Source organism: Seriola lalandi, unplaced genomic scaffold (genome assembly GCF_002814215.2).
Source record: "Seriola lalandi dorsalis isolate HSWRI2012SDOR001 ecotype SW California unplaced genomic scaffold, Sedor1 jcf7180002054672, whole genome shotgun sequence".
Lineage (NCBI taxonomy): Eukaryota > Metazoa > Chordata > Actinopteri > Carangiformes > Carangidae > Seriola > Seriola lalandi.
The window spans coordinates 1172344-1200278 of record NW_019525225.1 but is presented as its reverse complement, the minus strand read 5'-3'; the positions used below and the strand labels follow the sequence as shown (position 1 = coordinate 1200278).

General features: G+C 39.7%; 5 protein-coding genes and 1 long non-coding RNA gene across 10 annotated transcripts in view; 3 read left to right on the top strand and 3 right to left on the bottom strand.

Annotated features, from left to right (window-relative positions):
• The window catches only part of bicdl2 (BICD family like cargo adaptor 2), a 7702-nt gene extending 4162 nt beyond the window's left edge, over positions 1–3540 (top strand). For both annotated transcript variants that reach the window (XM_023421408.2, XM_023421407.2), the window contains 4 exons: positions 128–202; positions 1057–1139; positions 1210–1324; positions 1428–3540. In XM_023421408.2, coding sequence (XP_023277176.1) covers positions 128–202; positions 1057–1139; positions 1210–1324; positions 1428–1595 — 441 coding nt within the window. In that variant the 3' untranslated portion in view covers positions 1596–3540. The remainder of the gene's footprint in view (positions 1–127; positions 203–1056; positions 1140–1209; positions 1325–1427) is intronic.
• On the bottom strand, positions 2695–6908 carry LOC111666171 (mitochondrial import receptor subunit TOM40B). Of its 4 annotated transcripts, XM_023421409.2 has the most exons (10): positions 6748–6908; positions 6119–6318; positions 5726–5793; positions 5510–5602; positions 5269–5370; positions 5019–5124; positions 4609–4731; positions 4399–4475; positions 4207–4309; positions 2695–4131 (listed from the first exon to the last, which is right to left on the bottom strand). In XM_023421409.2, the coding sequence occupies exons 2-10, from the start codon at positions 6300–6302 to the stop codon at positions 3992–3994; spliced, it is 996 nt and encodes a 331-aa protein (XP_023277177.1). In that variant the 5' UTR covers positions 6303–6318; positions 6748–6908; the 3' UTR covers positions 2695–3991. The 4 variants fall into 4 exon arrangements, with proteins under 4 accessions (XP_023277177.1, XP_087034122.1, XP_087034121.1 ...); XM_087177996.1 differs by having other exon boundaries at positions 2695–4309; XM_087177995.1 differs by having other exon boundaries at positions 2695–4309; positions 6772–6895.
• Positions 6909–7169: 261 nt separating this feature from the next.
• On the top strand, positions 7170–10676 carry fdxacb1 (ferredoxin-fold anticodon binding domain containing 1). The gene is made up of 5 exons (XM_023421384.2): positions 7170–7700; positions 7800–7956; positions 8596–8799; positions 8917–9075; positions 9175–10676. Exons 1-5 carry the CDS (start codon positions 7523–7525, stop codon positions 10430–10432), a joined length of 1956 nt encoding a protein of 651 aa, XP_023277152.1. The 5' UTR covers positions 7170–7522; the 3' UTR covers positions 10433–10676.
• Positions 9052–12622, bottom strand: LOC147818243 (uncharacterized). The gene is made up of 3 exons (XR_015438158.1): positions 12085–12622; positions 9481–9620; positions 9052–9392 (listed from the first exon to the last, which is right to left on the bottom strand). It is a non-coding gene; the product is annotated as an uncharacterized LOC147818243 (long non-coding RNA).
• On the top strand, positions 11622–19847 carry alg9 (ALG9 alpha-1,2-mannosyltransferase). The gene is made up of 15 exons (XM_023421530.2): positions 11622–11792; positions 13740–13875; positions 14038–14172; positions 14811–14881; positions 14988–15076; positions 15486–15621; positions 15720–15807; positions 16095–16200; positions 17024–17146; positions 17564–17718; positions 17859–17988; positions 18096–18243; positions 18444–18573; positions 18665–18795; positions 19056–19847. The coding sequence occupies exons 1-15, from the start codon at positions 11653–11655 to the stop codon at positions 19177–19179; spliced, it is 1842 nt and encodes a 613-aa protein (XP_023277298.1). The 5' UTR covers positions 11622–11652; the 3' UTR covers positions 19180–19847.
• layna (layilin a) lies at positions 19800–26184 on the bottom strand. The gene is made up of 8 exons (XM_023421529.2): positions 25843–26184; positions 25694–25714; positions 25190–25487; positions 24227–24384; positions 24102–24146; positions 23904–23966; positions 23701–23797; positions 19800–22732 (listed from the first exon to the last, which is right to left on the bottom strand). Exons 1-8 carry the CDS (start codon positions 25916–25918, stop codon positions 22021–22023), a joined length of 1470 nt encoding a protein of 489 aa, XP_023277297.1. The 5' UTR covers positions 25919–26184; the 3' UTR covers positions 19800–22020.
• Between the last annotated feature and the right edge of the window lie 1751 nt (positions 26185–27935).

Sequence of the window (27935 nt, the reverse complement as noted above, 5' to 3'; positions counted from 1 at the left end):
AAAAAAAAAAAAAAAAATTCCCAACCTTCTTTTTCATCAAATTTGCATCAAAAGCACAAACAGCTTCTCATGAGTGTTTTGAAATTACTGATCTTTCTAAACTGTTGTGTTGTCTCCTGCTAAACAGGCTAAAGAGGCTCTTCTGGCTCACTCCACAGTCCTGCAAGCAAGAGATGAAGAGATTCAAGCACTCAAAGAGAAGGTCTGTGGAACTGTACAACATATAACCACGCATACACAAACACAATTTAACATGGGGATTGACCTTGAGTAGGGGAGACAGCGAGTTGATGCTGGTTTCCATTTCAGTGGGTTTAGAATATCTGAAATGGGTGAAAATCCTTGCTGTTACAGAAATACTAGCGCAATTAGCTGATTAGCTGTTTATATTCATTAAAAAGATAGTATGTAGCCTAACATCAATATATTTAACTTAATTTATGAAATTAAGCATATTGTAGTTTTACCACTTGCATTTTAATACAGGTAAAGCCGTCCTTCACTTAAAAATGTGCTTTCCTTATATCTTATTTGGATGGTTAACCATTAACTGTGCAACATTATGTATGTGCAGCGCTTGATACATGGAAGCCTTTACAAATCCATCTGCTGAAGAAGAAAAGTTTCTCTGCACTCACCTAAAATCCGACACGAATATAGGAATATGATTTTGTGACATAACATCTGGTTTAGGGCCAATCACGGTCCAGCCAGTTTCACCATCTTACAAAAGTGTGATGGTGAGAAACTTGAAACTTCCATATTACATACACTGATAATAGACTTCAGTGAAGTGGGTGACATCTTGTGTCCAGTACTCAAAAAGATATTTGCATGTTCATAGATTCTGGATTTTTCAATAAAAGAGAAGTAGATGTGACTTATATTATATTATTATTATTATATCATATTGTTATATGTTACAGTATAAGTTTTAAGATATAAAAATACTGAGCTTTATAAAGATGCTCTGTGTCTGATATATTTTTCAGTAGGGATCAAGGGGATCTCTGGAGCTGAGTATAAATATATTGTCTTCTTTTTCACACTTTGCAGCTACAATCTCAGCAAGGAGAGCTGGAGACTTTGAGGGAAGAAATCAAGCCATTTAGAGGCAGCCCTGAAAAGCCAAGCTACAGGTAAAGCTAAACACCTTTGTTGATTTGATGAAACTAGTGATGTTTTGTTAATCTTCATATCAATGTCCAGTTCCTTAGAGAGTGAGTTGGTTACGGTGCGCCAGGAGAAGGAAACACTAACTCAGCAGCTTCTCAACACGATCAAACACAAGGTGGCGCTGTCTCAAGAGCTGGATGCCTGGCAGGTGGGTCTGAGAACAGGGGTATAAAATTCAAAATGATGCCTTTTGGCAACACATTTAAAATAGCACAGCGTAAAGGTTATCTGATCGTTTCATCTCGTCGCAGGAGGATATGCGGTTGGTGATCAATCAGCAGGTGCAGCAAAGGGAAGAGGAGAGAAAGAAGGAAAAACAGCGAGAGAAAGACAACTCAGTGGGACTCCAAAGAAGCAAGTCTTTGAGAGTGAAGGGAGAAGGAGGGAAAGGATTTTTCTCTTTTTTCAGAGACAAATAACAGAGAATTGGCAGCAGTTCAAACAGACTGCTAAAGGCAGAGTATCTGCCTTTATATTTGCCACTGTGAGCTAATGCTGCCAGATAATGTACTGTTATTAGAATCACCAAGTCAAATGTTTACAGACCTCATATTTGAATATATTTAAATATATTTGTATATAAAATATATGGATGTACAGTAACTATATATCAGTAATTTCAGTTTTTAGGAATTTATACAATATTAAAAAGTTAAAGCCACTAATGAATCTCTGCTGAGTGGTTTGCAGTATCTTAAAGCTGTATTTCCTAAATGTTTTTTTGGTCATTCTGACTGTGTTCAGACACCGAAATGAGTTTTATAGGCAACTGTATACAAAGTTAATTCAAAGATACAAGTTTGCAAGAGCAGTGCGAACTAACACTAAGATGCCAGTTTGAAAATGCTTCACGTTTATGCAAATTTGCCCAAATTCTGGGGCCTCATGAAAAGGGACAGAGACAGGACAGCAGTAACAGAAAGTGCCCAGGGGCTCTCCCACAGAAATGGTCATGTGCATCGCTAGCTAGCCTACAGCTAACATCCTCACAGTCGGCACACTTTCTTTTTTCATGGCAAAAAAATGTGAGAACTGGAATGGTTTTGCTTCGCTCTCTATCTAAATACACCTTGAGGCACACAAAGATTAATTGAACACAAAACTCATGTTATGGCCTAAGTTGTTATGGTGAACACATTAGCAACACATTCATTTACTGCCCTGAAAGATGTCCAATATTCACTGTCCTTTTTGCTTTATTTTGGTTTCTAACTATTCCCTAAAAAATATCTGTCTCTTAAGTTCACTATATTCTAAACAATATACAGTACAACCAAAAGAATGAATTAAAGGAGGCTAAAAGCAGCTTGGTGCTGAGGATGAGTTAAGAGTTATGTGGCAGTTTTATTTTGGTTTGTCACTAGGAGTGACCCCTTTCATATTAGCCATTAGCTAATATAATACTAAAAGAATTGATAGTGGAGCTTTAAAACACAATGAATGCACAGTACACTGCATATCTGCAGAACTGCAATATGTCGCTACAAATATTAATACACTCGGTGAAGACAAAACAGCTTAACTATAATACAAATAACATCTTTATTAAATTAAGTCCAAAAAGACAGTCATTCCCTTCCACTTCTCTCCATGCTTATATGACATAATGTAGAAATAATACATATGCAACATTTCTTATGTTTAACAGGACAAATGCCCAGAAGCAGCGTGGGTAGTGCAAGTTGCATACAAGTCAGTGTTTCCACATGCCTTCATCTATATACATACAGTACAGTAATGGCTCAGCAGAGTTAGTGCATAGCCACTCACACATCCCTCAGCTGGGGTTAGTATATATGGTGGAGCACCTTTTGTCTTACGAGTGAACTGGGGATTTGTTTGCGTGTGGTGCTCTCACACACTTTTAATATGCTGGCAAAAAAAGATGACAATCAAACACACAACCAAACACACACACATACACACACAATTTTAGTGATCATACTGGTGTTTTAGTATGTTTTTCACCCATTTACTAAAACTCACACAGAGCTGACATTACTGCTGACCACTTTGTTTCTAGAGTTATCCTCTCAGTATTAGTCGGTGAAAATCATCTCATAGGAACTGGCTTGAGATAATTAATCAGTGAACATTTAATCAGCTTAATTTTTTTCTTTGTCAGTATCATGTGGTAATGCTGCGGGCAGCAATGGATTCAAGCTATGCTGTTTGTACAAGTTGATTTTCAAATGATACTGGCACAAATGTAAAGCAATGGCTGTGTGGAAGATGGGAAAAATCATGTATTAGTTTTACAAACAACAGTGAACTTGTTGATATAGTCGGCAGACAGGTCAGGTATACATAAATTCTAGTTAATGGGCTAAAAATGAAATAAAAAACTACTATCTTTTAATGCAATCTATATCCATAAAGTTTCTTTGTGTCTACCTACAGTATAAAACTTTAATTTATTTGCAGTTTACAGTACAGTGTGCCACTAATCCTTTCTGTGTCCTTTATCCTGAAGGTGACTTGCAGTCTGGTTTCAGGGAGACAGGAATTTATATCAAGTCACATATGTTGATCCCCTCAAAATGTTAATCCAATCTTCCTGTGTAATCCTATTGTCACCCAATCAGAAAACATCACCTCCATTTTGAGAGGTAGGTTGCAAGATAAGATGCATCGATTTAAAGAAACATTTTGGGCTTCAACGCCCAAAACAAATTCCCCTTTACTGAGATGGTTCCAAGAGTTTTACTGAGGCTGACAAACCTTGGAAGAGCAGGTCATTATGAAGCCTCTGAAACAGGTCTCTGGACGGTGGTCCTGACAGTGAGTTGTAATGGCAGCAGGGGTTAGTGGAAGATTATCCCACATGGACACCTAGTCCCACTTGCAGCTTGTCACCTCTGTGATTTACAAAGGCGCCCATAATCAGGGTGGCAGGGAGTGGGGTCAGGCGCTTCTCCAACACACCTCCTATTATACACCGACTGTTTATCATACCTGGACACACAGAAAAAGGTCTCTGTATGTTTTCTGAACAGTTTTCATCAAGCATGACATTTGAAAGAAATTTACCTCGAAAGACCATGTTGGCCTCTGGGAGCTCCATCTGATACCCGAATGAGGTTGTGGTCTCCTGCGTCCTGGTACTGGCTTCAAACTCCACTCCAACTTGGATCTGGTGAACACGCACACATGCACATGCATTTTTGCAATATGCTGTAAAGTATATGTTATGTATATAGAGTATGGTGGTATTTGCTATACCTGTTTGTTGGCTCTGTGATAGTAGCTAGCATGGGCGCCTCCTTTCCCGGCATTCAGCGTTGCCACCCAGTTTGGTCCTGCATGAAGAGAAAGTGAAATGCTGCTGCTGCTGGATCAACCAAAACAGATTTAAAAAAACAAACAAAAAACATGCCATCTAAATTAAATCAGATGTTTAAAGCTGATTCACAAATAACAACAAAATCTCACGTGAGTACTGTCCAGCCAAAGTAAGAATTCCTCCTTCCTCTGCTCTTCCCCGATGGTAGACGAGCTCCCCTCCTAAAACCAGTCCAGAAGACACACTCTGCAGGAAGTGTGCCACAAGGATAACTGCCCCATAGAAATACACACAGAGACACACACAGATACATACAATACAAGTAGATTAGATAAGGCAAGGATGTACAATACTTCAAATTAAGGGCAGATACAAAAGACATGGTTTTAAAAAGCTAATAGCAATATATCATATCGAGGAAACTACATAATTTCCTTAACAATATAAATCAAGACTGATATTCATGCTTGTGTCTTTTTACAAATGCAGGTGTAAAATAATTTGACATTTAATTTGATGCTCAGGTGAGGCTCTAATCGTTCCACGTGTCGTTTCTCACCTGACTCTCTGAGGACATCTGGGTTGGCTACTGTCACAGCAGCGGTGAAGTCGTTCCCTCTGTACTCAGTCTCAAACTGCCATGTTACAAACTGGGACTGCTGAGTCTAAAACACAGAATCAAGAATTTGAATGTTGAGTTGTTTGCAGCAAAGAGCATTGATTTTCATAACTGACTTTTATAGAAACAGTGACTGAATGTGGTATGGGATAGATGGCTATACGGACAGAGAAGGATTTTAGGACCTCACCTGGAACACTGTTCTGGCTCGTACACGCTCAGAGAGATGCAACAGAGCGTGAGCGTTCAGACTACCAGAAGAGTCCATTTCACCGATCAATGCTGGGGCATCCTAAAATATGAGGAAGGATAAATATGCAACCTATCAAATCACAAAGCCAATATCTCTGTCTGTTTTCCACTGTAAGCGCTAAAAACATTAATGATAAAGCAGTGGTAACATGTTTATCATCTGATGACTCGTGCTTGACCTTGTCTTTGCTGAAATCGTCAGACTGCAGATGCTCCACGTGGAACCGGTAGTATGAGGGACTAACAGCACTGAGATGCAGAGTATGACTGACCTGGAAGCAATCACGTTAAACATCAGGCATTATAACATTTTAAGATGCAAGAGATTTACATCCTTATTGTCTTTACATGCAATAAACTGATTGAATGTAAATCAATGTGGGCGAAAGAGTCACCTTGAAGAAGCTGCTCAGAGTTTTATTGATGAGCATCTTAACACCCTCAATCTGTTGAGGAAAAACATCTGGGGAGATAGGTAGAACAGTCATATCAAAACCATAAATATCACATTTGGTGCATTTACAGGCATGTAATCATCTGATTATTCTCCTCTTCTGATAGTGAAAATACAGAGTTTCATTTTTCAGATTTAAGGAGTTACATGTAACTAATTTATTGCTACTGAAACATTATGACCGGGTCATAAAAACACAGCTACAGTCGGACAGATACATCTTTTATTTTTGGAGAGCAAACTGCATTTAAACTTTGAGGTGGATGTAAACATATTCAATGTTCTGATGACTTTTTGCATCCAGCATTCAATTGCGTATACATACAGCACATACCTTTGCAGCTCCTGTGGAGGGAGTGAAAGCTGCCTGGGTTGGGTAAGCGGCCATCTCTCCTCTCCCAGCGTGGCGGACTGTCCCAGTGAGCAGGATGGTTGTCCCAGCGAGAAGGAGAGGGGTTCGTGGAGAAAGGCCAGTTCTGATGGCCTGGACCAGAAGACAAGGCTAGGACACTGCCCATGTGGGCACAACACTTCCTACAAGGCCCAATGAGACAAAGGAGCGATTTATGAGGATGCTGTCACCCACTTATTTGTCTAATTTCCTGCGGAACGTGCAATTTTAAAGCCAGACTCTAATAATATAAATCAAATATAATATTTCAGAATATAAAATGTCTGTTGTTGCACAAAAACCTGCACTTACTGACAGCTATTCACAAGTTAATGAAATCAAAGATGCAAACAAAATTAAAAATGCAAATTTATATTTTTTAATGTCTTTTGCTATGTCATTAACTTGGTTTACATTGGATTTGAAACTTGAATTAAAGGGATGATTACAACTATGTGCATCACGCCAGGTTGTCTGTTGTTTTCCTGTGCAGGTGCAGCAATTCCGTTAGCTAGCATGACCTTAGCATCAGCAAAAACAGATGCCTGTATGTGCGCTAGTTGTTTTACTACCTACGTCCGATGTGATCAAGACACCTTAAAATCCCGTGCGGAACTGAGAAGTGCACATGAGAAAGGCTGTCAGCTGGGTTTTCTTCTTTAATAAACGACAAGTATGCGAAGGCAACTGATGCTGTGATAAACTGATGCTGTAAATAGCTCCCTGCTCCAGATGTGATGGGCCACCCTGCAAATGTGCCCCTCTGAAAACATGAGTCGAATTCTGTGGTCTTAAAAATGACGCTCTTCTATTTACATGCCGACAATTGGCAACTCAATTGAATTATTATGAATATATAATTTATACATTTTCATTTGCCTTACTTACTTAACAGTATATATTTTTCTTTTTTGATGAGGCTTTGACATCTCGGGTAAATAGAGCAGTGTTCCGCAAGTTTTGTTTCAGGTCGGACTACTGTATGTGCGACACAGCGTCCAACGCAAGCAGCTACAGGTGAGATAATATTATTTAGCTTTCATGTGCTGCATCACCGAACAGAGCAGGAGAAGGTCAACGGCTTTGTTTTACAACACAGTCAATATAATTTGTGTTATTTAGCTGAGAGCAACCTTAAACACAAGATACGGACGTTTCTTGCCAAAAGTGCATTTACTAGGATCGTATAAAACCGTGAAGAGGACTGAAGGTTGTCACTGTCACTGTTGCTCCTACGTGCCTCTTTCTTCCTTTCGCTTCAAAAGCGAGAGTATATATTTTTTTGAGGGGTCAGCCTTTTAGGGATTTGAGTTTTTCTGTGTGGCCACATTTCTAAGTGGACTGGACATGTCTCCTTCACGGTCCATATTGTTGGTGGGAGAAGGGAACTTCTCATTTTCTGCGTCCATGAGCCAGACATACGCTGAAACAGAGACCAACATAACGGCCACTTGTCTGCAGCATCAGGACGAGGCACTGCGGCATGAAGGTGCAGCCAGTAACATTGAGATCATCAAGGACTCAGGTACATGTTTGTGGGTACTTTAATCTTTGTTCTCAGTTGCTTTTTTTTCCGGGGCTAGACTTTTTTTCTATTTAATTATTTATCCTATTTGTTATTCAGGTGGAACTGTGCTTTTCGGGGTGGACTGCACACAGCTGGGAGAATGTACCTCTCTACAGGGCCGTTTGTTTGACCATGTGGTGTTCAATTTTCCTCACTGCGGAAGAAAGAGTGGGGTTAAAAAGAACAGAGAACTTCTCAAAAACTTCTTTCTCAGGTATAACTGCATCACACCGTAGGATTCAATCGTATCGCAGAATTTTCTACTGTCAGATTTCCCTCAAGCAGCCATCAGCCATATCTGCACACATATCAGCCAGTGCAAATAAAATCATCCATTTCATTTGTGATTGTGAATCAGGGTCATTCTACTACAGATGGAATTTAGTCAATTCGGACCCTGATTTATTTATTTATTTTTGTCATGAAATTATACCATGCTTCATATATGTCCATACATGATTTTTAAAACCATTAATTTAAAAAAGCAGTTTTATCGCACTTTATATAAATGTTTACCCCATAAACTGCAAATTATACACTAATTAGCTTTATAAGTTTTATTTCTTTTCCCAATATGTCCATTGCACCAAATTTGACAACTATTGAGTACCTTAAATGCTGTCTCAGATTCTGTACTTATTTGACCAGACAGTTCCCAATTTAAACCAAAATTAGTCTGAGTTTTTATTTCAGCACAGTTCATATATGGCTGCTTATTTTTAGACAGTATTTAGCCTTTGTGAACTTTTTTTATTAAATGGAAAATTTAAAAAAAAAACAAAAAAAAACATATTTATATTTCATATATATACACATCTGTCAATGAGCTATAATGCTTTTTGTGTTCCTCCAGTTGTGTTCAAGTGTTGGCCAAAGACGGGGAGGTTCATGTTTCATTGTGCAACGGCCAGGGCGGGACACCAGCAGACCAGCCGAGGCGAGAGTGGCACAACAGCTGGCAGGTGGCTGCCATGGCAGCAGAAGCACACCTAATCCTTAGTGACATCCATCCTTTTGGAAGTGAGAAATACCAGAGCTACAAGTGCACTGGATACAGGTAAGGAGTAAAGGTGAGTGTTGCAGTGTACAAGTAGAAACGACCCTTTGTGTCCATCTGTATCTGTTTGATGTGCGTTTGCATACTGAGTCTAATGATGATATTGCTGTTGTGCAGGAGCCAGGATAAGGGCTTTCATGTGGAGAAAGCTTTGCTCCATGTGTTTACTCACAGCCTTCCCTACACCTCAGCTCAGATGCTTAAGGTGGAGGAGGCTGTTGAAGGGGAGAAAGTCCAGTACAATATGCCAGCTGAGATCAGTGATTATATATTCAGGTACAGTAACACAGAGGCTCTCATGCTGTTTGAGTACTAAGCCACCAACGCAAAGAAAGTTATATAACCACATGCTTATTGTTTCCTCTCTTTCATCAGGGGATTTCTCTGCTCAGGGTCTGTCCACCCTGTCAGATTGGTGCAAGATTTTCTTCTCGAAGGACTGGCGGAAAAGTGGCCGGTCTCCATGACGACAGAGGACATCCCCTTCCTCCTCACAGCCAAACAGCTGCAGATGTGCTGCCGTGATGTAGACATTACACAATGCTACTGGATCCACCTGCTTCAGAAAGACCTCAGCTCTGACATTCAGACCTCTGTGGACAAGAAAAAAGATCAGTTCATGTTTTCGGACAGTCGGGGACACACAGACACACGAGACACTCTGTCAGACACATGTGTTACCTCAGATAAAGTTGACAGGGTGAGGAGCAAAGGAGCAGAGAGCTTAAGGTCTGCTTGCTCTCTCGATGTTGATCCTGAAGGGGAAAGTGGTCTTTATTTGCTGCGTCCATCACTGCTCCCTCAGATAGTAGATTTTATAACTAAAAAAGAAGAGTTGATTAACAATGCAGGGAGTCATAGGGAGACAGAGGAAAATAATGAAAGTGTTGAAGGAAATAAGAAGGAGGAATCCTGTGGGGGCTGTAACGGTGTGACCAGCTTGTTATTTGGCATTAGTGGCCTGGTGTTCAAGAGTGTCCCAGTCAACCTTTGGTCCCTGCCTGTCTTTCACGAGCTTCTCCTCAGAGGGGTTTTCCCTTCAGAATGTGAGCCAATCAGATTGCTTGGACAAAGGCTGGAACCACTGCTCGCACCATATGGGGTCTCCCTGATTGCAGAACAGGAAGGTCTGCGTCTGATGGCACAGCCAATGGGTTTGGTTGGTAAGGTGTTTTCAAGCATTGCAAGTGACAACATTAGCCACGTCAGTGTCACTGTATCCCTAAATTTGGACCTTCTTGCCGTGCTCCTGTTCTCCCTCCCCGACTGGCGGCTGCTGTGGTCACATGACCCACGCTTCTTAAAACAGTTTGAACTCCGCCCATCACCCGGGACTTCTTTCAACCCATTTTCCCTGTTTCCCGAGCACTTCAGCTTTGACATCAGCTTCTGGACGGGGCCGACATGGGAGGCGAGGAAGTTCCACGCTGTGGTCCGAGAGGCCAGTCATGGGACCGTGGAGCAAGTTAAACTCATTGACACATTCTCACATCCTGACCTGAGTCAGACCAGTTACTGCTACAGACTCATATACCACTCACACACACATGCTCTGTCACACACACAAGCCCTCCAGTTTCACAAACACTTGGAGTCTTTACTTTTCTCTCGGTTTCTGGTCACCATCAGGTAGCTATAGGTCAATCTCTCAGAGGAACAGAGATTTAACCTCTTATTATTTCAGAGACATTATAATTACTGGTCTAAGTCTGTCTCTGACTGCTAAGCAAATTATAAGCATATAATCTGCAAAATTCTTGTTGAACCGTCTTTACAATAGCTGAGGCATTGTTTATAGTAAGTCTTAAACTGTGATTGGAATTCTGTGTTTCTGTGTGTTTTAATTATCCTATAATAAACAAGTTATTTAACTTTAACTTGTGGTCTGTCAAGAATCATTGTAAACAGTTATAGTCATATTTAATACATGATGTGAAAAAGCATAAAAGCAAGTATTCTGCAATAAAACAGCTATGAAATCTGTAATCTGGGTTGTAATAGTATCTGTAACAAGCAACGCCAGTTTGTTCTTCTCATGTTATATGCTTGAGACTTTTAGGTAATTACAAGTCCATAATTGCCTAGAAAGTTTCCTTGAAAGAACTGTAAATTGGTACCAATTATAGGGGGAAAAAATAGAGTAAGTCATGAGACTGATAGGACTCAGTTGTGTGGAGTTTACAAGCAGTTGTTGATATCCAGAGGAATTTTCTTGAAACAACTTGTCCATTTAAATCCATTCCAAGTATACAATATATTAATGGATTATGCTTGTCTGGAGATAAATTTCACACTTTTGCATGTTCAGCTGACCTGCTGCGCACTGAGTAAAGGATCATATGTTAAGTTAGCACTCCAATGGAGTTAATTAACTGGAAATGTACCAATTGAACACTTTATTTTACCTGTAATTATTACCAAATTACTTATTTCCAAACTTAAGTGGCCCTCGTGCTTAGGAGCAAGTAATCTGTCTAATCATCTAACATTAAATATTAAATATTTTTGATTTATTCAAATTATTCATGTACTGTGCAACAGGTCATTTGTGGGGTTACAATCCCTTGTTCTCTTAAGAGATTTTATTTAAAAAATCAAAGCATCTCAATTTTTCTCATGTGTATGTCTTCAGCAAACGTTTTTGTTGATTTGAGTGCAAAACAAATGATTGTAAACACAACACCTGCAGAAAACAGACAATGAAACAAGCCTTTCTCCAAATGTTAATCAACTGCTGTTTTTTATTTAATGAACTTAGAAAATAGTCTTCATGCAGTTTGATGAGAGCTGTCAGTAACCGGGCAGCGACGGAAATGAACGACGTCTGACTCGGGAGCAGCAGCATCGATAAACATGGCGGCCAAGGCGCTTCGGCAACGAACTAGGCGAGGCAGCAGACAAGATGCAAACAACGTGAACATATCCGCCGAAGCTCGGACACCGAAAGATGAGAAGGGTGGCGACGACAGTAAAATCACAGAGACTCGGCAAGAGTGAGTATGAGCCAGGAGGAGAGACGTTAGACTCGCCGGTGCTACAAGCTCCATCCCCCGTCTGACTGACAGTCTGAGCAGGGGCAGCTAGCTAGCTAGCTAGCTACTTTGATACGCAAGTTTTGATTCTAACAACACGATAACAATGATTGATAACGTCCACCGAACAACCTACAGGCTATGTGTTTACATTCATTTCACCTAAAGTGGCTGTTCGGTTGTGTTTTTGCCCTAATAATAACTAATTGCATCGTTTATGTTTTAATAATGCAACGTAACGTAGCTGAGTTACCTGGTCAGCTTCATTCATTCTCCCACCTGTCCACTGCCAGATTCATGACAGCTGACGACAGTTTAGCTGCCACCAGCGGATCCACTCCTTCTCAGTGTGGGTACAGAGGTTTAGTTCAAACCAGTGATTGGCGTGGTTGATGTGTTGCTGAAATGAGAAATGTTGACAGTTTGTAAGGTGACGTGTCATAACAAATATAAACGTGAGGATCAATGCTGAGCTGCAGCTGAGCCAACTGATCTAACTGATCTGATGAGTGAACAAGAGGAAATACCACCAGACACAGAGAGGAGTGTAGGTTACCACCACAGATATAAATATGCATGAAATGGCTCTAGACCTGTATTGAATACTATTCACTAACAGTATTCTGAACAAGCGCACAACTGTTCACATCGGAACAAACTACACCCTCAGCTATCCACTCATATAAACACGGTGCTGTAGATGGTGTGGCTGTTGATTCAGGAGTCAAGCATTCAAAGGAGTTATTGTCACATAATTTTGTAGTAAAATACAATGTGGTTTGCTCTTATGGTTATACTGCAAGTACTAGTGAGAAAACTAATAATTAGAAAAAACATACAAAGGATAAAAATTCATGATCAAAATATAGAAACTTATGTAAAAATGTAAAATGCACACGTCATAATTTTAAGGCAAACCATACATTAAAAAAGAGGTCTAATCAGAACTGGCTTAGTCCTTGGGCACTCCAGTCTGGCATGTATAGACAACACGCTCTATGTCTAGATGTCTGTCTACATATCTGAAATAATAAGATTTGAAACAATGAGCTGATTTATTGATTAGTTGATCAGAAAATGAATTGGCTGTGATTCTGATTATCAATTAAGCAAAAATAGTGAAACAGTGCCAAATAGTCTCTGATACTAGCCACTTAAATGAGATGATTTCCTGCGTTTTTTTGCTTTTTCTGCAGATTAATTGATTGACGCAAGGCTGATTGAACAAGAAGGACAATCACTAAAGAATGAAACTATGTAATTGAAATAACATTTTTTTTTTAAAAAAAAGGGCAGTCCACAAGCTAAATAGGGGCAACAATCAACTATGCAACTGTATAATGCTTAGTCGGTTTTCATAGGCCTTTTGATAGAGTAAGTGATAATGCCCCAACATAGTTCAATTGAGCTTTCTTTGTGGGAAAGTCTTTGAAACCTCCATGTCATTAGGGCTTGTCTTTTTTTCTGCTGTGAATTGACACTTACATTGTGTTCCAGCACAAACGTACTCTTTGTAATGAGGGACATATTAACTTGTCAGCTCTGAAATCATTACCATAATTGCAGTCTTCCTTAGTGCTTTCTTAAAAGCAGGTGCACTGGAAATATCAGCCAGGTAAGCCTGTGTATTGTAAAACACACTGACAAATATCAGTTAAAAGGCCAGTAGACAGGTTCATGTCTTGTCTTTAGATGGCTAATTAGACAGTTTAAATCTAGGCTAATTTCTATTAAATATGCACAAAGCAAACATCATGTACTAAAGTATTTAAATACATTTAGGTTATTGTAAGAACCCAGTTTTCTAATGTTTTTAATACATTTGACACTGAAATTAATATTAATAATAATGCATATATTATTGTGGGGTTATCAAGCAATTGTGCATCATGTGTATTTTTGTAATAGGTCAATAAGTCGTGGGGGGCAAGTCTGGGCTCCAGAAGGTTCTACTGCCTTTAAATGCCTGCTCTCTGCACGTTTCTGTGCAGCTTTGCTCAGCAACATCTCAGACTGCGATGAGACCTTCAACTACTGGGAGCCTGTGAGTACAACTCACTAATATCAGTAATCCTAAAGTGCAATTTGCTGTCATTTGTGACCCTTCAATGGATTATAATTTTCATCTTTTCATTGTTAAAGCAATTTACTGCTTCTTTTTCTTCAACTGTTTATGTCTTATTTGTTGTGATGACTGTTTTGACAGATGCACTACCTGCTGTACGGCACAGGGATGCAGACATGGGAATATTCCCCATTGTACGCCATCAGATCTTATGCTTACCTATGGTTACACGCTCTTCCTGCTTGTTTGCATGCCCATGTTCTACAGACAAACAAGGTAACTATACCATACGTGCTGTCATTTCAAAGTTTGTTGTCATTGTTGATATTTTAAATGACTTCAGCTGACCTACAGTGTAATCAGCCACACCTCTGTGTTCTTCATTTCTCTTCTGTTCAGAGAGGACAATATTTACCTTAACCTGCAGGGCAACAGTGTCAAGTCTAACATAAAATCTGTGAGAAACAAGTTAAAGAAAAACTCCTCTTTTTTTAACAAAAATACATGGTTTTTCAGTAAAAATTTAGAAAAACTAATGAGTTTAATCCTAAAGGAGTTTTTTAAATCGAAAACAACTGGACTAGGTTATTTGTCTGGGAAGACGTTTCACCTCTCATCCAAGAGGCTTCATCAGTTCATGTACGCATCTGACCAGGCTAGGACTGGTCCTGACTGAAACGTCTTCCCAGATGAATAACCTAGTCCAGTTGTTTTCGATTTAAAAAACTCCTTTAGGATACTATGACCTGGACAAATGAGAATATACACAGGCTTAATGAGTTTAATGTTTTTACATGGGGCGACTGAGAGCCATACATGAATTCACTTCACACATGTACACGCACAGAGGTTTGTATATCATTATACTGGAACATGTGCAGTAGTTTCAGGCTTGTGTTATGATTGTGTTGCAGGTTCTGGTGTTCTACTTTGTACGATGTGTCTTAGCATTCTCCTGCTGTGTCTGTGAACTCTATTTCTACAAGTGAGTTTACCTTCCTCTAAAATGCAAGTGGGCATCGTAAGCACTGATTATATACAGTATATGATGTGGAGGTTAACCATTTGTATTGTTTGTGTGTGTGACACAGGGCAGTTTGTAAGAAGTTTGGCTTGCATGTGGGCCGTCTGATGTTGGCATTCCTTGTCCTGAGCACAGGAATGTTCTGCTCGTCTGCAGGTTGGTCAGATGTATTCACCTAGTTAATCAATTCTGTCTCTGTCTCTTTATTGTCTACCTTGCTCCTCCATCCAAGCCCTCTTTGGTGTTTATCATCCACGTTTACAGATCAGAGACTGATGTTTCTCAGTCTGGCCCTGTCATCTAAATTGCCAAACGTGAAGCAAAACCTCCTCTTAAATTGTGCAGCAAATTTTCCAAAGAGCATTTCATACTTGTGATACATTTCTGGGATGCAGGTTCACTATTTCTCAGCAGCACCCCAGTAGTTGTAGTATGAAAGTTGGCAGAACAAGGCATTGTTCCATAGGCACTGTAGCAGACAGTATGGTGTTTCTGTTAGGGTTTCCTGTTTTCAGTTTGCATTTTTTATGGTTTATCATCCCTCTCTGTTGTTCTCTCGCCTCAGCTTTCCTGCCTTCCTCTTTCTGTATGTATACGACACTGGTTGCCATGACGGGGTGGTTTCAGGACTCAACACCATTAGCCATTGTGGGTGTGGCATCCGGTGCCATTGTAGGATGGCCATTCTCCGCTCTGATTGGGTAGGGTTGTAAACTAAAATTGTTAGCAACACTTTTCCCAGACAGACTTATCAAAATGTATTGCCCTTTTTTACATCTTAAGTCTATGTTCTCTGTAGGGTTCCGATTGCCTTCGACCTGCTGATTTTGAAGAGGCAGTGGAAAAGTTTTATCACCTGGTCGGCTGTTGCTCTGCTTCTGCTGCTGGTGAGAGTATTTAAAAAAAAAAAAAACAATACATGTAAAACTAAGGATTTAAATTTGCATGCTACAGGGAAGAGGTGCATGCAGATGAGTTTCTTTACAGTGACACCTCTGCAACGTGTGCACCAACTTTTGTGGAAGAATTAATCATCAATATAGGAATATAATGGAATATTACATTATGTGTTATACAGAAGATTATAAAACCTAAGAGACATTTTCATGGTAAATACATACATTGTATATAGATTCTTCATCTGTCTGTCCTGTTTAACCTGTGTCTCTCTCAGGTACCCCTGGTAGCAGTGGACTCTTTCTTTTATGGCAAACTGGTTATTGCTCCACTCAATATTCTATTGTATAATGTCTTCACACCACATGGACCTGATCTCTATGGTAATATACAAGAGCACACACGTCATTAATGTATCATTTTATATCATGTTGGCAAAACATCAGCCATAAAAACCCCATGGTGCCCATTCAAGTAAGGGGTGCACTTGCTCCCTTGATATGTTTTAGAGAATTTGAACTATATTTTGTTGAAGCACTTTTCGGTTTTTATAATGTTTTATTTATTTTTAACAAAAAAAAAACAAAGAGGGTGCGTAGATTACAACTGAATGACACTGCCTGACAGCCAGTAATAGTTTTTATATGTGTGCTGTGTGGAGCATGAGATACTCATTTTATTTTACTAACATTCCTGAGTTTTCTAAAGGCAGTCAAGGTGTACAACGCTGGAAATGATTATTACTTATTCGGGGTGTTATTTACATCTATTATATAGTGACTGTTAGGCTGATGGTATATTATTTTCATGACAGAATGGAGCAAATGAAGCTTAAGTGAAAACGAACAAATTAAAGCTGCACTCATTTTCTTGGACTCTAGATGGCATACCATCATCATCACTAACATATCAAACCATTTGATAGTGTGCCAATAGGTTTCTGTTCCTCTTCATTAAGTTGGCTGAAATACTTCACTGAGTAATTAACTCACAGACAGTAGAAGTATATGTATAGGACCTTCTGGCTTTTGTCTTTTGCCATCAATATTCAATGTTTTATCTTATGTAACATGTTTTTGAGAATCCCGTTTGTGGATTTTCCCTTTAAGTAAATCTTACACTAACTATACAGTCATGATGCTTCTATTATGGTGATATGTACATGAGCTGTAATATTTTACATGTTTTGTGTTGTTTAATTTTCAGGTACAGAGCCGTGGCATTTCTACTTTCTAAATGGGATCCTGAACTTCAATCTGGTGTTTGCTCTGGCGTTGTTTTCTCTGCCACTCACCGCTCTCATGGAGACACTTTTACATAAGTTCAATGGTGAGGACTGTGGGTGTTTCATACAGCAGCAAGCCTTGTCATTACTTCAATTTTTTGGGGGGGATGGAAAGGGTGTTTACCTCAGCTGTGTAAAGTGCTGTGGTAATGATGTACTCAGGTGCTTTGCTTGTTGCTTCATTTCTGTTTACAGTTATTAAGTTCTTCTGGGACATGGACTGCGTGTTGATATGATGCAATCAAATTATTATTTGCTGTTACAGACTGTTAACTGTTAATTTTACAACACTCAAAAATGTACCCAGCCCCATTGATGCTATCCTGTACCCTAGCCCTCGTCAGTATAGGCATATACTGTCTATGTAGCAAAAACCAGAAATTAATCTAATCTAACTTTTAATTTTCAAAACAGCTCCTCTTGTGATTACATGTGCTTGTGCGCACGTGTGTTTTCTGTAGTGCAGAACCTGGGCCGTCCATACTGGCTGACTCTGTCTCCCATGTATCTGTGGATGCTGGTTTTCTTCACCAGACCTCATAAAGAAGAACGTTTCCTCTTTCCTATTTACCCTCTCATCTGCCTCAGCGGTGCAGTAGCCCTCTCATCTCTACAGGTGTGGTTTGTCATTTTCCAATTTTGGCTCTGATAGCAAAACAGTAGTCTGTGTCAGTTGGCTTCATTTGTTTTAGGTACCTTTTAGTCATAGATTTGTATGTAAAATTAGTTTTTACAGATTAATTTTATTTCTTGCAGAAATGCTACCACTTCCTGTTCCAGCGATACCGATTGGAGCACTACACGGTCTCCTCTAACTGGTTGGCTCTAAGTACCGTCGTGGTCTTCACAGTGTTGTCACTGTCACGCTCTGTCGCCCTCTTCAGGGGTGCGTGTACACACAAACTCTGCTCTCCTAAGCACCAGTTTCAGGCAACAAAAATGAACAGTTCAAGATGAATGAAAGGAGATTTTTTTTCTTTCTCTGTGGTACAGGCTACCACGCCCCACTGGACCTGTACCCAGAGTTTCACCGCATCGCCAAGGATCCGACTCTTCACTCAGTCCCCGAAGGCAGACCTGTCAGTGTGTGTGTGGGCAAAGAGTGGTACCGCTTCCCCAGCAGCTTCCTACTACCACACAAGTCAGTATGCAGGATATTGTATCTGTGCAAAAACCTGAAGTGTCAGTGCTTCTCTTCTATTACGGATTGACATATAAATGATTTTCATACAAATCTAAGCCAAGATTACATTTGTCACGCCAGATACAAATGTATACTTAAATCAGAGTGAGTGTCTCGGACTGTGTCCCTTCCTGATAATTACTATTTCTAATCTCCAGCTGGCAACTGCATTTCATTCAGTCTGAGTTTAAGGGGCAGCTGCCTCAGCCTTACGCCTCTGGTCCTCTGGCCACGCAGATGACCCCAGCTAATATGAATGACCAGAACCTAGAAGAGCCAACCAGATATGTAAGTCACTCCGACATTTACATGTTTATTGGCACATGGATACTGTAGTGAAGAGCATTGCATTAAATTGTGAATTTTCTTCTTCATACAGGTGGATTTACGGCAGTGCCACTACTTAGTAGACCTGGACACAGACGAAGTGGCGCCTCTTGAGCCACGTTATTCAACCAACAAAGAAGAGTGGACCATCATCGCCTATAAGCCTTTCCTTCAAGCATCAAGGTAATTTTCCAAATGCAAGATTTACACAGAAATAGAAAAAACATGCCTTCCAAATCTTAAAAAAAAAACAAAAAAAAACTTAATCTATTGTGTCTTTAAGTAAAGATAAGGCCCAGAGGAAGAAAATGTAAAAAGATAGGCAGCATGCTGTTGACATCTGGGAGAACTTTATTACCAATTACCAAGTCCATCTATCTTTCCTGCCTACAAAGGTCTAAAAGAGTGATGCACTTTTTTAATAAAACCCTTTTCTCTCTCAGATCATCTCCTCTCTTCAGAGCATTCTACATCCCATTTATATCAGACCATCACACCACCTACAAGCGCTACGTCATCTTGAAACCACGGCGGCAAAAGCAGCCTCGTAAGCGTACCCACGGCTGACCTTTGAACCTCAGCGTGGCCTAAAATCCTACAACATCCTGATAACAGAAATCAATCACTTCCCCTCAATACAGCTGGTATTTGTGTGTGATTGTTGAACATGTGTGCATGCATGTGTTTTGAAGTATTTGTCTCTTGAAATATTTGAAGATAGCAGACCCTTTAAGAACTGTTTTTGGGCTTGTGTGCGTGCGTGCGTGTTTGTGTGTGTGTGCGCGTGCGTGCGTGTGTGTGTTTCTGTGTGTGTACAGAGAAAATGTTATGTATGGAGGTGAGCTTGGCAGGAATCAGCTGGACATTTTATCTCCTTTTGTGTGTGTGTGTGTGTGTGTGTGTCAATGTCTCTGTGTGTGTGTGTGCGTGTGTGTGTGTGTGTAACTGAATGTATTATATTGGCGGCACACTACAAGATTTTACGTGTATTTAGCCCAGGACAGGCCATTACATACAAATAATGTGTTTTTTTTCATACTTCACTTGAAAATGTGGCCTGACAGAATTTTTCTGAATAATTAATCTAACAAATCTTGTAGTGTTTGCTTGTCTGCACTTGAACAGTATCTTATTGTGTGCTCTGTTAGGTATGAGTGGTGGAGATGAATGAAGGTGAGGGTGTGTTATTAATTTAAGTTGGAATGTTAATAAAACATAATTGACTGTGAATACAATCCTCCTTTTTTTACTGGGATGGTAAAATCACTGCATCACAGGCTGATTGATTTAATTGTAATCTTTTTATTTGAAGATTTCCTTATGTAACAAACATACAAACTACTCTCACTTACAGGAGAGATGTCAAGGCATTATACATTCTGAATAAATAATAATAATAATGCTATATTTTCTCATTGTCTTTGATATCATGCTGTAGTCAGGCTGCAGGCACTCAAGCTGAATTCACTGTATGAGCCACCTTTCTTCTCACTAGCAGTTTTTATTAGTCTTTACTCAAAAGGAGACACAAGACCATTGATAAATGAGGGAACAGGTGTATCAGTGAAATTCAGTTCAAGATCTTGACATCTTACAATTTAAGGCCATGTGACAACACACTGTACAAAAAAATAATCTATAGTTGTGTGTGTTTTAGTTGTATATGCTCCATCAAGCATTATTGGTTTATTGTGTCTCAATCTGTTCGAGGTAGCCTGTTTATATCAGGTAAACTATGGTGTGATTAAAATAGTATTTTCAGGCACAGCAAACGTAATGGTCCAAGACCTCCATACCAAGCAAGGGCAGCATGACAAGGCCATGCAAACAGGCTGCTACACACACACACACACACACACACACACACACACACACACACACACACACACACACACACACACACACGTATTGTCAAAGTCACTTACAATCACTCAGTCAGATCTGAGGGAGTTTGGTAGTACATGTTTTCATTTGAGCTGGGCTTCTTTACTCCCCAAGGCTGAACTGCTTTCAAAGACCCCCAGGTTTCCTGTGTGTGCATTTGTTTGTGGTAATTTTAAACGAAAGGAGCACAACATCAACTGACATGACTGGGGCCTGTAGATACAGAGGTCTTGAGGTTCAGTCATGTAGAGAGGGCTTGTGTTAAAAGTACTCCACCGATTTAGTATAGCACATCTATAACATTGTCACAGCATTTTTTCATTAAAAAAAAAAGAATCTAAATCAATGCAGCATTATAAATATTAGATATTATCTTTGATCCTAATCTAATTACACACATTTTTCTTGTCAAAACCTGGAGCTTACTTTACTCACAATGCAACTCAACCATCGACAGTTTAGTTGGAGATTCAGGTGTGTAGCAGCTAATGTGACCTCATGCTACCAGCCCCAAGCAGAGAAGTGAAGCGGGCTACTGAGGTCTGGTAAACCCCACACATCCAGATTTTTTTTTAATTTTCAGACTTCAGCCCAACATTGACTCGTGATGTCACTTATGAACATTCACTCAGCTCCCTATGGAGCCACGAAAGATTTTATGCAATACTTACTTCACATGCAATAGTACTCCCCAAGGCGTATAAACACACTTTGTGTAAAATCAGTGGAGTTCCCATTTAATATCTAATCTCATTCTCAAGACTCTTTTAAAGTGTTGGATCACCCGAACTACCAAAAAAACATTTTTTTCATGCCCTTAATGGTGCAGTGTCTTGATATGCAGATTGTTTTGGTTTTATTTGTTGTGGTTTTGAGATATTCATCTTTGAGATTTCTTCTGCCACCGCAATATAATAAAGGTGAATGGATTTTTGGTGCCCATGGCCCTAAAAGAATTACTAGAAAAAAAAGAAACAGCTTACTGTCAGCAGTTTTCATGGGCTAATGAAAGCTATTCACAGTGAGGTCTGTGGATTTTCAATAATAACCTGGACATTAACAGAAAGATACGTTGCAGTTTAATTCTTTAAGCATAATTTTCAAGTGCTGTGAGCATTGCGAACCAAGTTGGGTGTATAAGCAGAAATGTCATAAGTGGACGTCTCAAAACCTGAGAAATCAAACCCAAAATGTCAGCATGGTAAGACGGCACCAGGGGTAAATGAGAAAATATATATATATTTTTTTTTTTAATGTTTTTTGTAATTTGGGTGAACTGACTCTAATGACAAATGATACAATGATACAGGTTCATATTACCAAAACTTATTGTCACATGGTGAATTGTAGGCCCAGTGACAAAATATAATTTGACCATTTCCTCACCTGATTTTCATCCTAAAAAGTTTCAGAAACATATTGTAGAAACAATTACAACCACGAACATGCACAGTTTTTTTTTTTTGCCATTCTCATCCAAATCTACAATCACACGTACAAACAACACAAGAGCTGTTTATAGGATCAGTAATTTTCTCTGTTGATCCACTCTTGTTCATTGAAGTATCTCCTTCCGCCCTCAAGATTCAGGCCATTTCTGTAGGAATCCAGATTAGATTGGTAGGATTTTCGGTTTCCGTAGGTTCCGAGGCTGGTTTGGTAAGTGTCGTCCTTGCCGTTGGTGATGTATGTCTGATAGAGGTCAGCCTTTACTGTGTGACTTCCAGGCCTCTGTTTGGAATCATAGAGGTCACTCCCTCCTCTGATACTGCTATCATACAATCCCTGGTCCCCATACACACTGCTGCCGTAATGCTCACTCTTTGTTGTTCGGCGACCTAGACTCCTGTCATAAAACTCTCCGTGCCCAGTGCGACCCAGACTGCTGTCATTCAAGTCCCTCTTTCCTGAGCGGCCCAGGCTGGTGTCGTAGAAGTCACGGGTGCCACGGCGTCCAAGGCTGAAGTCATTGAGTTCAAAGTTGAGGAAGCAACTCTCCGTGCTGGCAAGTGTCACAAAGCCACTCTCTGTGTCCCGACCTCCCAGGTTGTCATAGTCACCTGTCGGTGTGTCAGGGGAGGAGCATAAAAAGGAGGTGTTTTTAGTGTGCGGGCGAGCTGACACCAGGTCATCCTCCTTCTGGGAGCGAATGACATTGTAGACGTCAGCTGGAGCTGGGCTGGCGCAGAGGCCTGGATCTGTCTGGCATACTTCTGATTTCTGCTGTTTTCTCCGGCTGTGTCACACACAGAGAAACATAAATAAGAGGACACCTCAACCATTAACATAGGATGAAACCTAAAACTGAAGTATTGACAATACTTTTTGAGTCAGGAAATATCAGCGCCTTAGTGAACAGATCCTACTAACAAGTTTTGCAGAAATAACGAAAGCCTTATTACGTTTATTCCTTTGTGCCATAGACCTCTATTGTTATCCAAAAACTATTAAAAACATGACTTACACCATTGCACTGGGTGACATGTTCTTTCATTACAGTGAACATGGGCATGGGCATTTTTAAAACAAATCCCACATACAGTGTTTTTCTGCTGCAAATACTCAGTAGCATGTATTAATCCGCAGTTTAAAATAGTCCCCGGGAAATTTACTATTTACTCCTGTTTGAGTAATGTTTACTAAAAACCACAGTGCCCAGCTGTATTACAATTTTTTTTGCCTTTTTACAAAGTGAAACTATACATATTTGATATGATTTTGAAGACTTGGTCAAAATGGACCTCAGACTGAGTAGGGAAGTCAGAAAGTATTGAAAGATGTAATAAAACTTTATTTTTGATCTTTTCACAGGACTTGTTGACACCAGGAAAAGACTGATCATTAAGACATTAAGTACCAATCAAGGACACACTGTCTGTTACATTGTGGTGTTTTCTAGATAGCAGAAATAATCAGTGACAACTGTAAATGGAAATTAGCGCCATGATGTTGCCTCTTGAGGACTGTAGCTTACAGACGGTCCTATGAAATGGTGAGCTAGTTTTTATAACAATGATCATCGTACAATGAGGATATAAAGTAAATAAATAGCCTTGGAGCCAATTTGTTCACTGATGAACTGAACTAAACTGTATTGATATTTGAATAGCAGTAGGACATTGCTGGTCACGTTTCAAATTGGAGTTGTTCTTTATCATCAGGCGTCCTTAGTATTTAACATTTGCTTTTGTTTTGGATCCTCACCGTCTGACAAGCAGTTTGAAGCAGCAGACTCCAGTCACTGTCAGCAACAGCAGTATCAGGGGAATGGTGGGAATGATGATGTAAACCAAATTCAGAGCTGAAAGAAAGACACAGTCAACAGAGATGCAGATTTAGAGACTGTCAGGTTGGCGTTTGCATATGACAGCATCAGAGTAGTGAATGTATACTCTACTCAGGTCAACCTGTACTTCTGTCCTGGTTTTGGTCACTTGGGTTCCACGGCTGCACGGATGAAGGGACGACATCTGTAATGAAAAGTATCCTTGATGGTCAGACTGTGTCACTCTATATTGAGCAAAGTCATTCTTAAAGTATGCAAAATCTGTTTGTAAACTGTGTACTAAGTCATTGTTTGAACAAGCATTCTGAGCACATTTTACCTGCTTGAGTGGAGTTGGGGGAAGGGGAAGGCTCCAGTGGCTTCTCTGAGGAGAATATAAATTGCCCTCAACAATGTTCGAGTATTTTCAAAGTAAAAGACCACTGAATTAGTGTGTGGCAGTACCTGCGGTGTATTTGCAGATGAAGTTGTTCTTGGTTTCGCAATTGTCATCGTTCCACTGGAACATGTAGAGCCCCCCGAGACCTGGAGGTGCAGATGGTTGGTGGTACATTACCACACACACCTCATAGCCGCATGATGGCTCGTCCCAGTGCCAGTGCCTACAACAATCATACGCACAAAGCACGAGATCAGCTTTTTTCAAAGATACCTGAATGGAAATGTTTACAAAACTTACATTCCCAAATGTAAAAAAAGGAAAACGTAATTAGATTAAGCTAATAAATAAAAAATTAAAATTAAAATGCTGTCCAGTTCTGATGAGACAAATGCTTGGTATCAGACCCCAATACTTTTTCTGGCAGTGTCCGAAAAATATCTGTACACTGAGTATTGAAACTAACTGACAGCTATCGGATTTTGTATTTAGTTATTCTTGATGATAGTGTTCCCAATTTAGATCCATTCCGACTGTTTTATCTAGACAAAAGTATTGTACGGATGCTTGTGTTTAGACAACATTAGAAGAAAACCAATGAATCGGCCAGGCTGACATATCGGCTTATATTAACTTATTTTAGAAATATCTGCATCTGCATCTATGTTGGCCAATAAGAACCTGCAGTACAGAAATGTCAAAATATGTTGGTTATATAGTATAGGTTAGTTATCAGTTTTTTTTAGCTCTCAAAATAAATATTGGTACAGGCCTAAAGAAAAAAATAAAGTAAGCATTTACTGTCTTATTTCAAAAGTCTTCATAAAAAATGGTTTTGTCGAAAAATATGTTTATAACCTATTTCTATGTTTCTTAACCTATTATTAGTCCAATCGACAGGGGAAATTAACCAGCACTGGGAAATAGGACATTTCACTTTATTGCTCTAAAATTCTTCAAAATTTGAGGGTCTAAACTGAAGGATTTTTTGACTCCTTTGATTTTAATCTTTTACACTCTAGACCCACCTAAATGTAGACTTGCTGCCATCCAGCCAATAGTACTGTGAGGAGCAGTCTGAGCTGCTATCCTCATCTCCATGGCTACGGCGGAGACCAATCCAGAAGTCTCCATCAGTAGGACGGAGCTCTGTGATGAGCTGCTCAATGATCTTCTGCTCAGCCTCCGTCTCCACGCTCAGCAGCTGCCCTCCGTCCCGTTTGCAGGCGAGCTCTGCCTCCACAAAGTTCAGCCTCCGCCGGAGCTCTGAGAAATAGGCCAGCTTGTAACACGGCCTCCCTTTTCCTGCCTTGCACACACGCTGACCTGCACACACACATTCACCTCATTACATGTGCCAGATGTGCACTGAAATTTTTTCAAAGGCATCGCTTAAATAGTCTGTTAGAGCACTGACTACAAGAAATGGCCTTACTGTGGGAATTATGGGAATTTTATACCTACTACTAAAGATACGAGTTTGTTGTGGAAGTGTTCATAAAACTGTATTTTAGTAGGAGTGTGTCGCCTACCTCTGGCTTCAAATACATCCGCTTCAAGAACCAAACATCCAGCGTACAGAGTGAGGATGGCAGGCCGTCAGGAAACCAAAGACAGAGCCACAAGTGAATCAAGAGTTGATGTTTTTATGCTGTGTTGTGTTTTTTGTGTGCAGGCTTACCTGTGATGAGGCTTGTGGCTGTAGATGGATCAAAAAATAAAAGCAGTAAGTGACAGAAGATTGTTAGCAGATCCATCTTTGTCAGTTGTAGTCACCAATCCACCACCACCTCTCAGTCTTTTTCATGCCACTGTCTGTTTATCTGGTCATCAGTGGAGCTTACACGAGACCAGAAAAACTCTATCTCAAGATGCGAGCTGTTGTTTCAGGTGTGAGAAAATGCTCCAAAAAAGGTTCAAATTCAGAGAGAAAGCTAAAGAAGTGCTCAAGAGGCGAGTCCCCTGCTCTGAAAAATAGAGTATGTGAGACAGAAGGAGGAGCAGGAAAAGGAGGAGAAAAGCCTGTGCGTGTTTGGGAGGGGGCTGTAATCTGTTAAGAGCAGTCTTAATGATTGGGAGAAGAGGCTGCATCGATCGCAAGACATCTAATCATGCAAGTGCTTCTCATCGTAAATGCTGACAAGAGGCAGATTTCACTCCTTCCTTTATTACTGAGGCTTTGGGTATTATCATTACAAAAGTGTTACATGAAAATGATCTCCTCTAACTCGATCAGGGATATTATACAATATTTCTCTCAGGTCCATCTTGCAGCGTTTTTATCTTATTGTGTTTCAGGACAAAGCAAGACAGATTGCCAACACAGCTGACATCTCCATCAGGACAATCGATGTATACTTTTTCTTTCCTTTATTATTAAAGCACCTGAAAATTAGGTTTCAAATCTTAAATATCTCTTTGCAACAAATGATATTTTAATCAACTTAAATTAAAGTTCACAAATGGATATCCTTACCACTCAACAACTCAGCGAATCTGATTCATCAGTACTGTGTGGGTGTGGTTTGATCAGATTTGATTGACAGAGGTCTTGCAACATAAGCAAACACCCTCTCAGTTGTCATGACATCACCTCTTACCAATCAAGGCATGCCCAGTTCAAACTAGGTGCACAGACGAAAACAGAGAAATCCTGAGAAATCCAGTTTGTAATAAAATTTATAACTGTTGCATCTTCAACATCATGTTCATGTAGGACTCCATTACTTACAATAATAGGCTGATAGATTTTTTTTTTTAAAAAGAAGAAAAAGTTGTAAAATTGGTCCAAGGATAAATGTGTCGAATGACTCAACACTTTGATTACAAAAGAAATTCAGAAATTGACAAATTGTCAACGTGCATTTATATAGTGCACATGATAACAACATAACATCCATGTGTACAGTTACTTATTTATGTATTATATTTGAATTAAAAAAAATTTAACTAATTAAAAGAATGTTAGTTTGACATTATGGGAAATACCCTTATTTGCTTTCTTGAGTCAGATCAATGTCACTCTCATTTCAGTAAGCTACAATCGAAGCCAGAGTAAGCAGGTCAGCTTAGCATATAGACTGGAAACAGGGGAAAACAAACAGAAGTTAGCTAGCCACCTCTAAAGCTCACAGTTAACATGTTTTATATCTGATTACACAAACTACATATAACATATGAATGAGATTTAGAGATGCTGGTAAGTGAATTTTATTACCTTTGGACTGAGCCAGGCTAGATGTTTCCCCCTGTTTCCTGTCTTTGTGCTAAGCTAAGCTAACCGTCTGCTCGTGGTGGCTTCGTATCATTCTTCTAATCTATTTTACCTCTTACATCTTACAAAAGCAAATATTTTCCTTAAATTTCTGGGATTTCCTTTAAGATTGGTGAATGAAAATAAACAGGAAGAAAATAGACTGTTCCCAAGTTAAATCAAATTTCTCGAACTAAGCTCATACACATGTCAGATTATCCAGATGAATGTTTGACATTACAGTTTAGTGCCAAGGGAGATCTCCTCAGCCATCTATAATTTCATATTCAAGCGTCAGGATCAGCAGAAACCACTTTTGCCTGTGAGCGTGACCTGCTTTTCTGAGCACAAATAGGGGGAAAGTGTATGTGTGCAGTTCTTAATGGTAGCAATTTCTAAAATGGCCCATAAGGTTGATTTAGGGCTTACATAGAGACAGATCAGCCAGAGTTTAAACAGTAGGATGCTTCATCAGGAATATGCTGTGTGTGCTAGCGTTGAATGGGGGGGGGGGGGGGGGG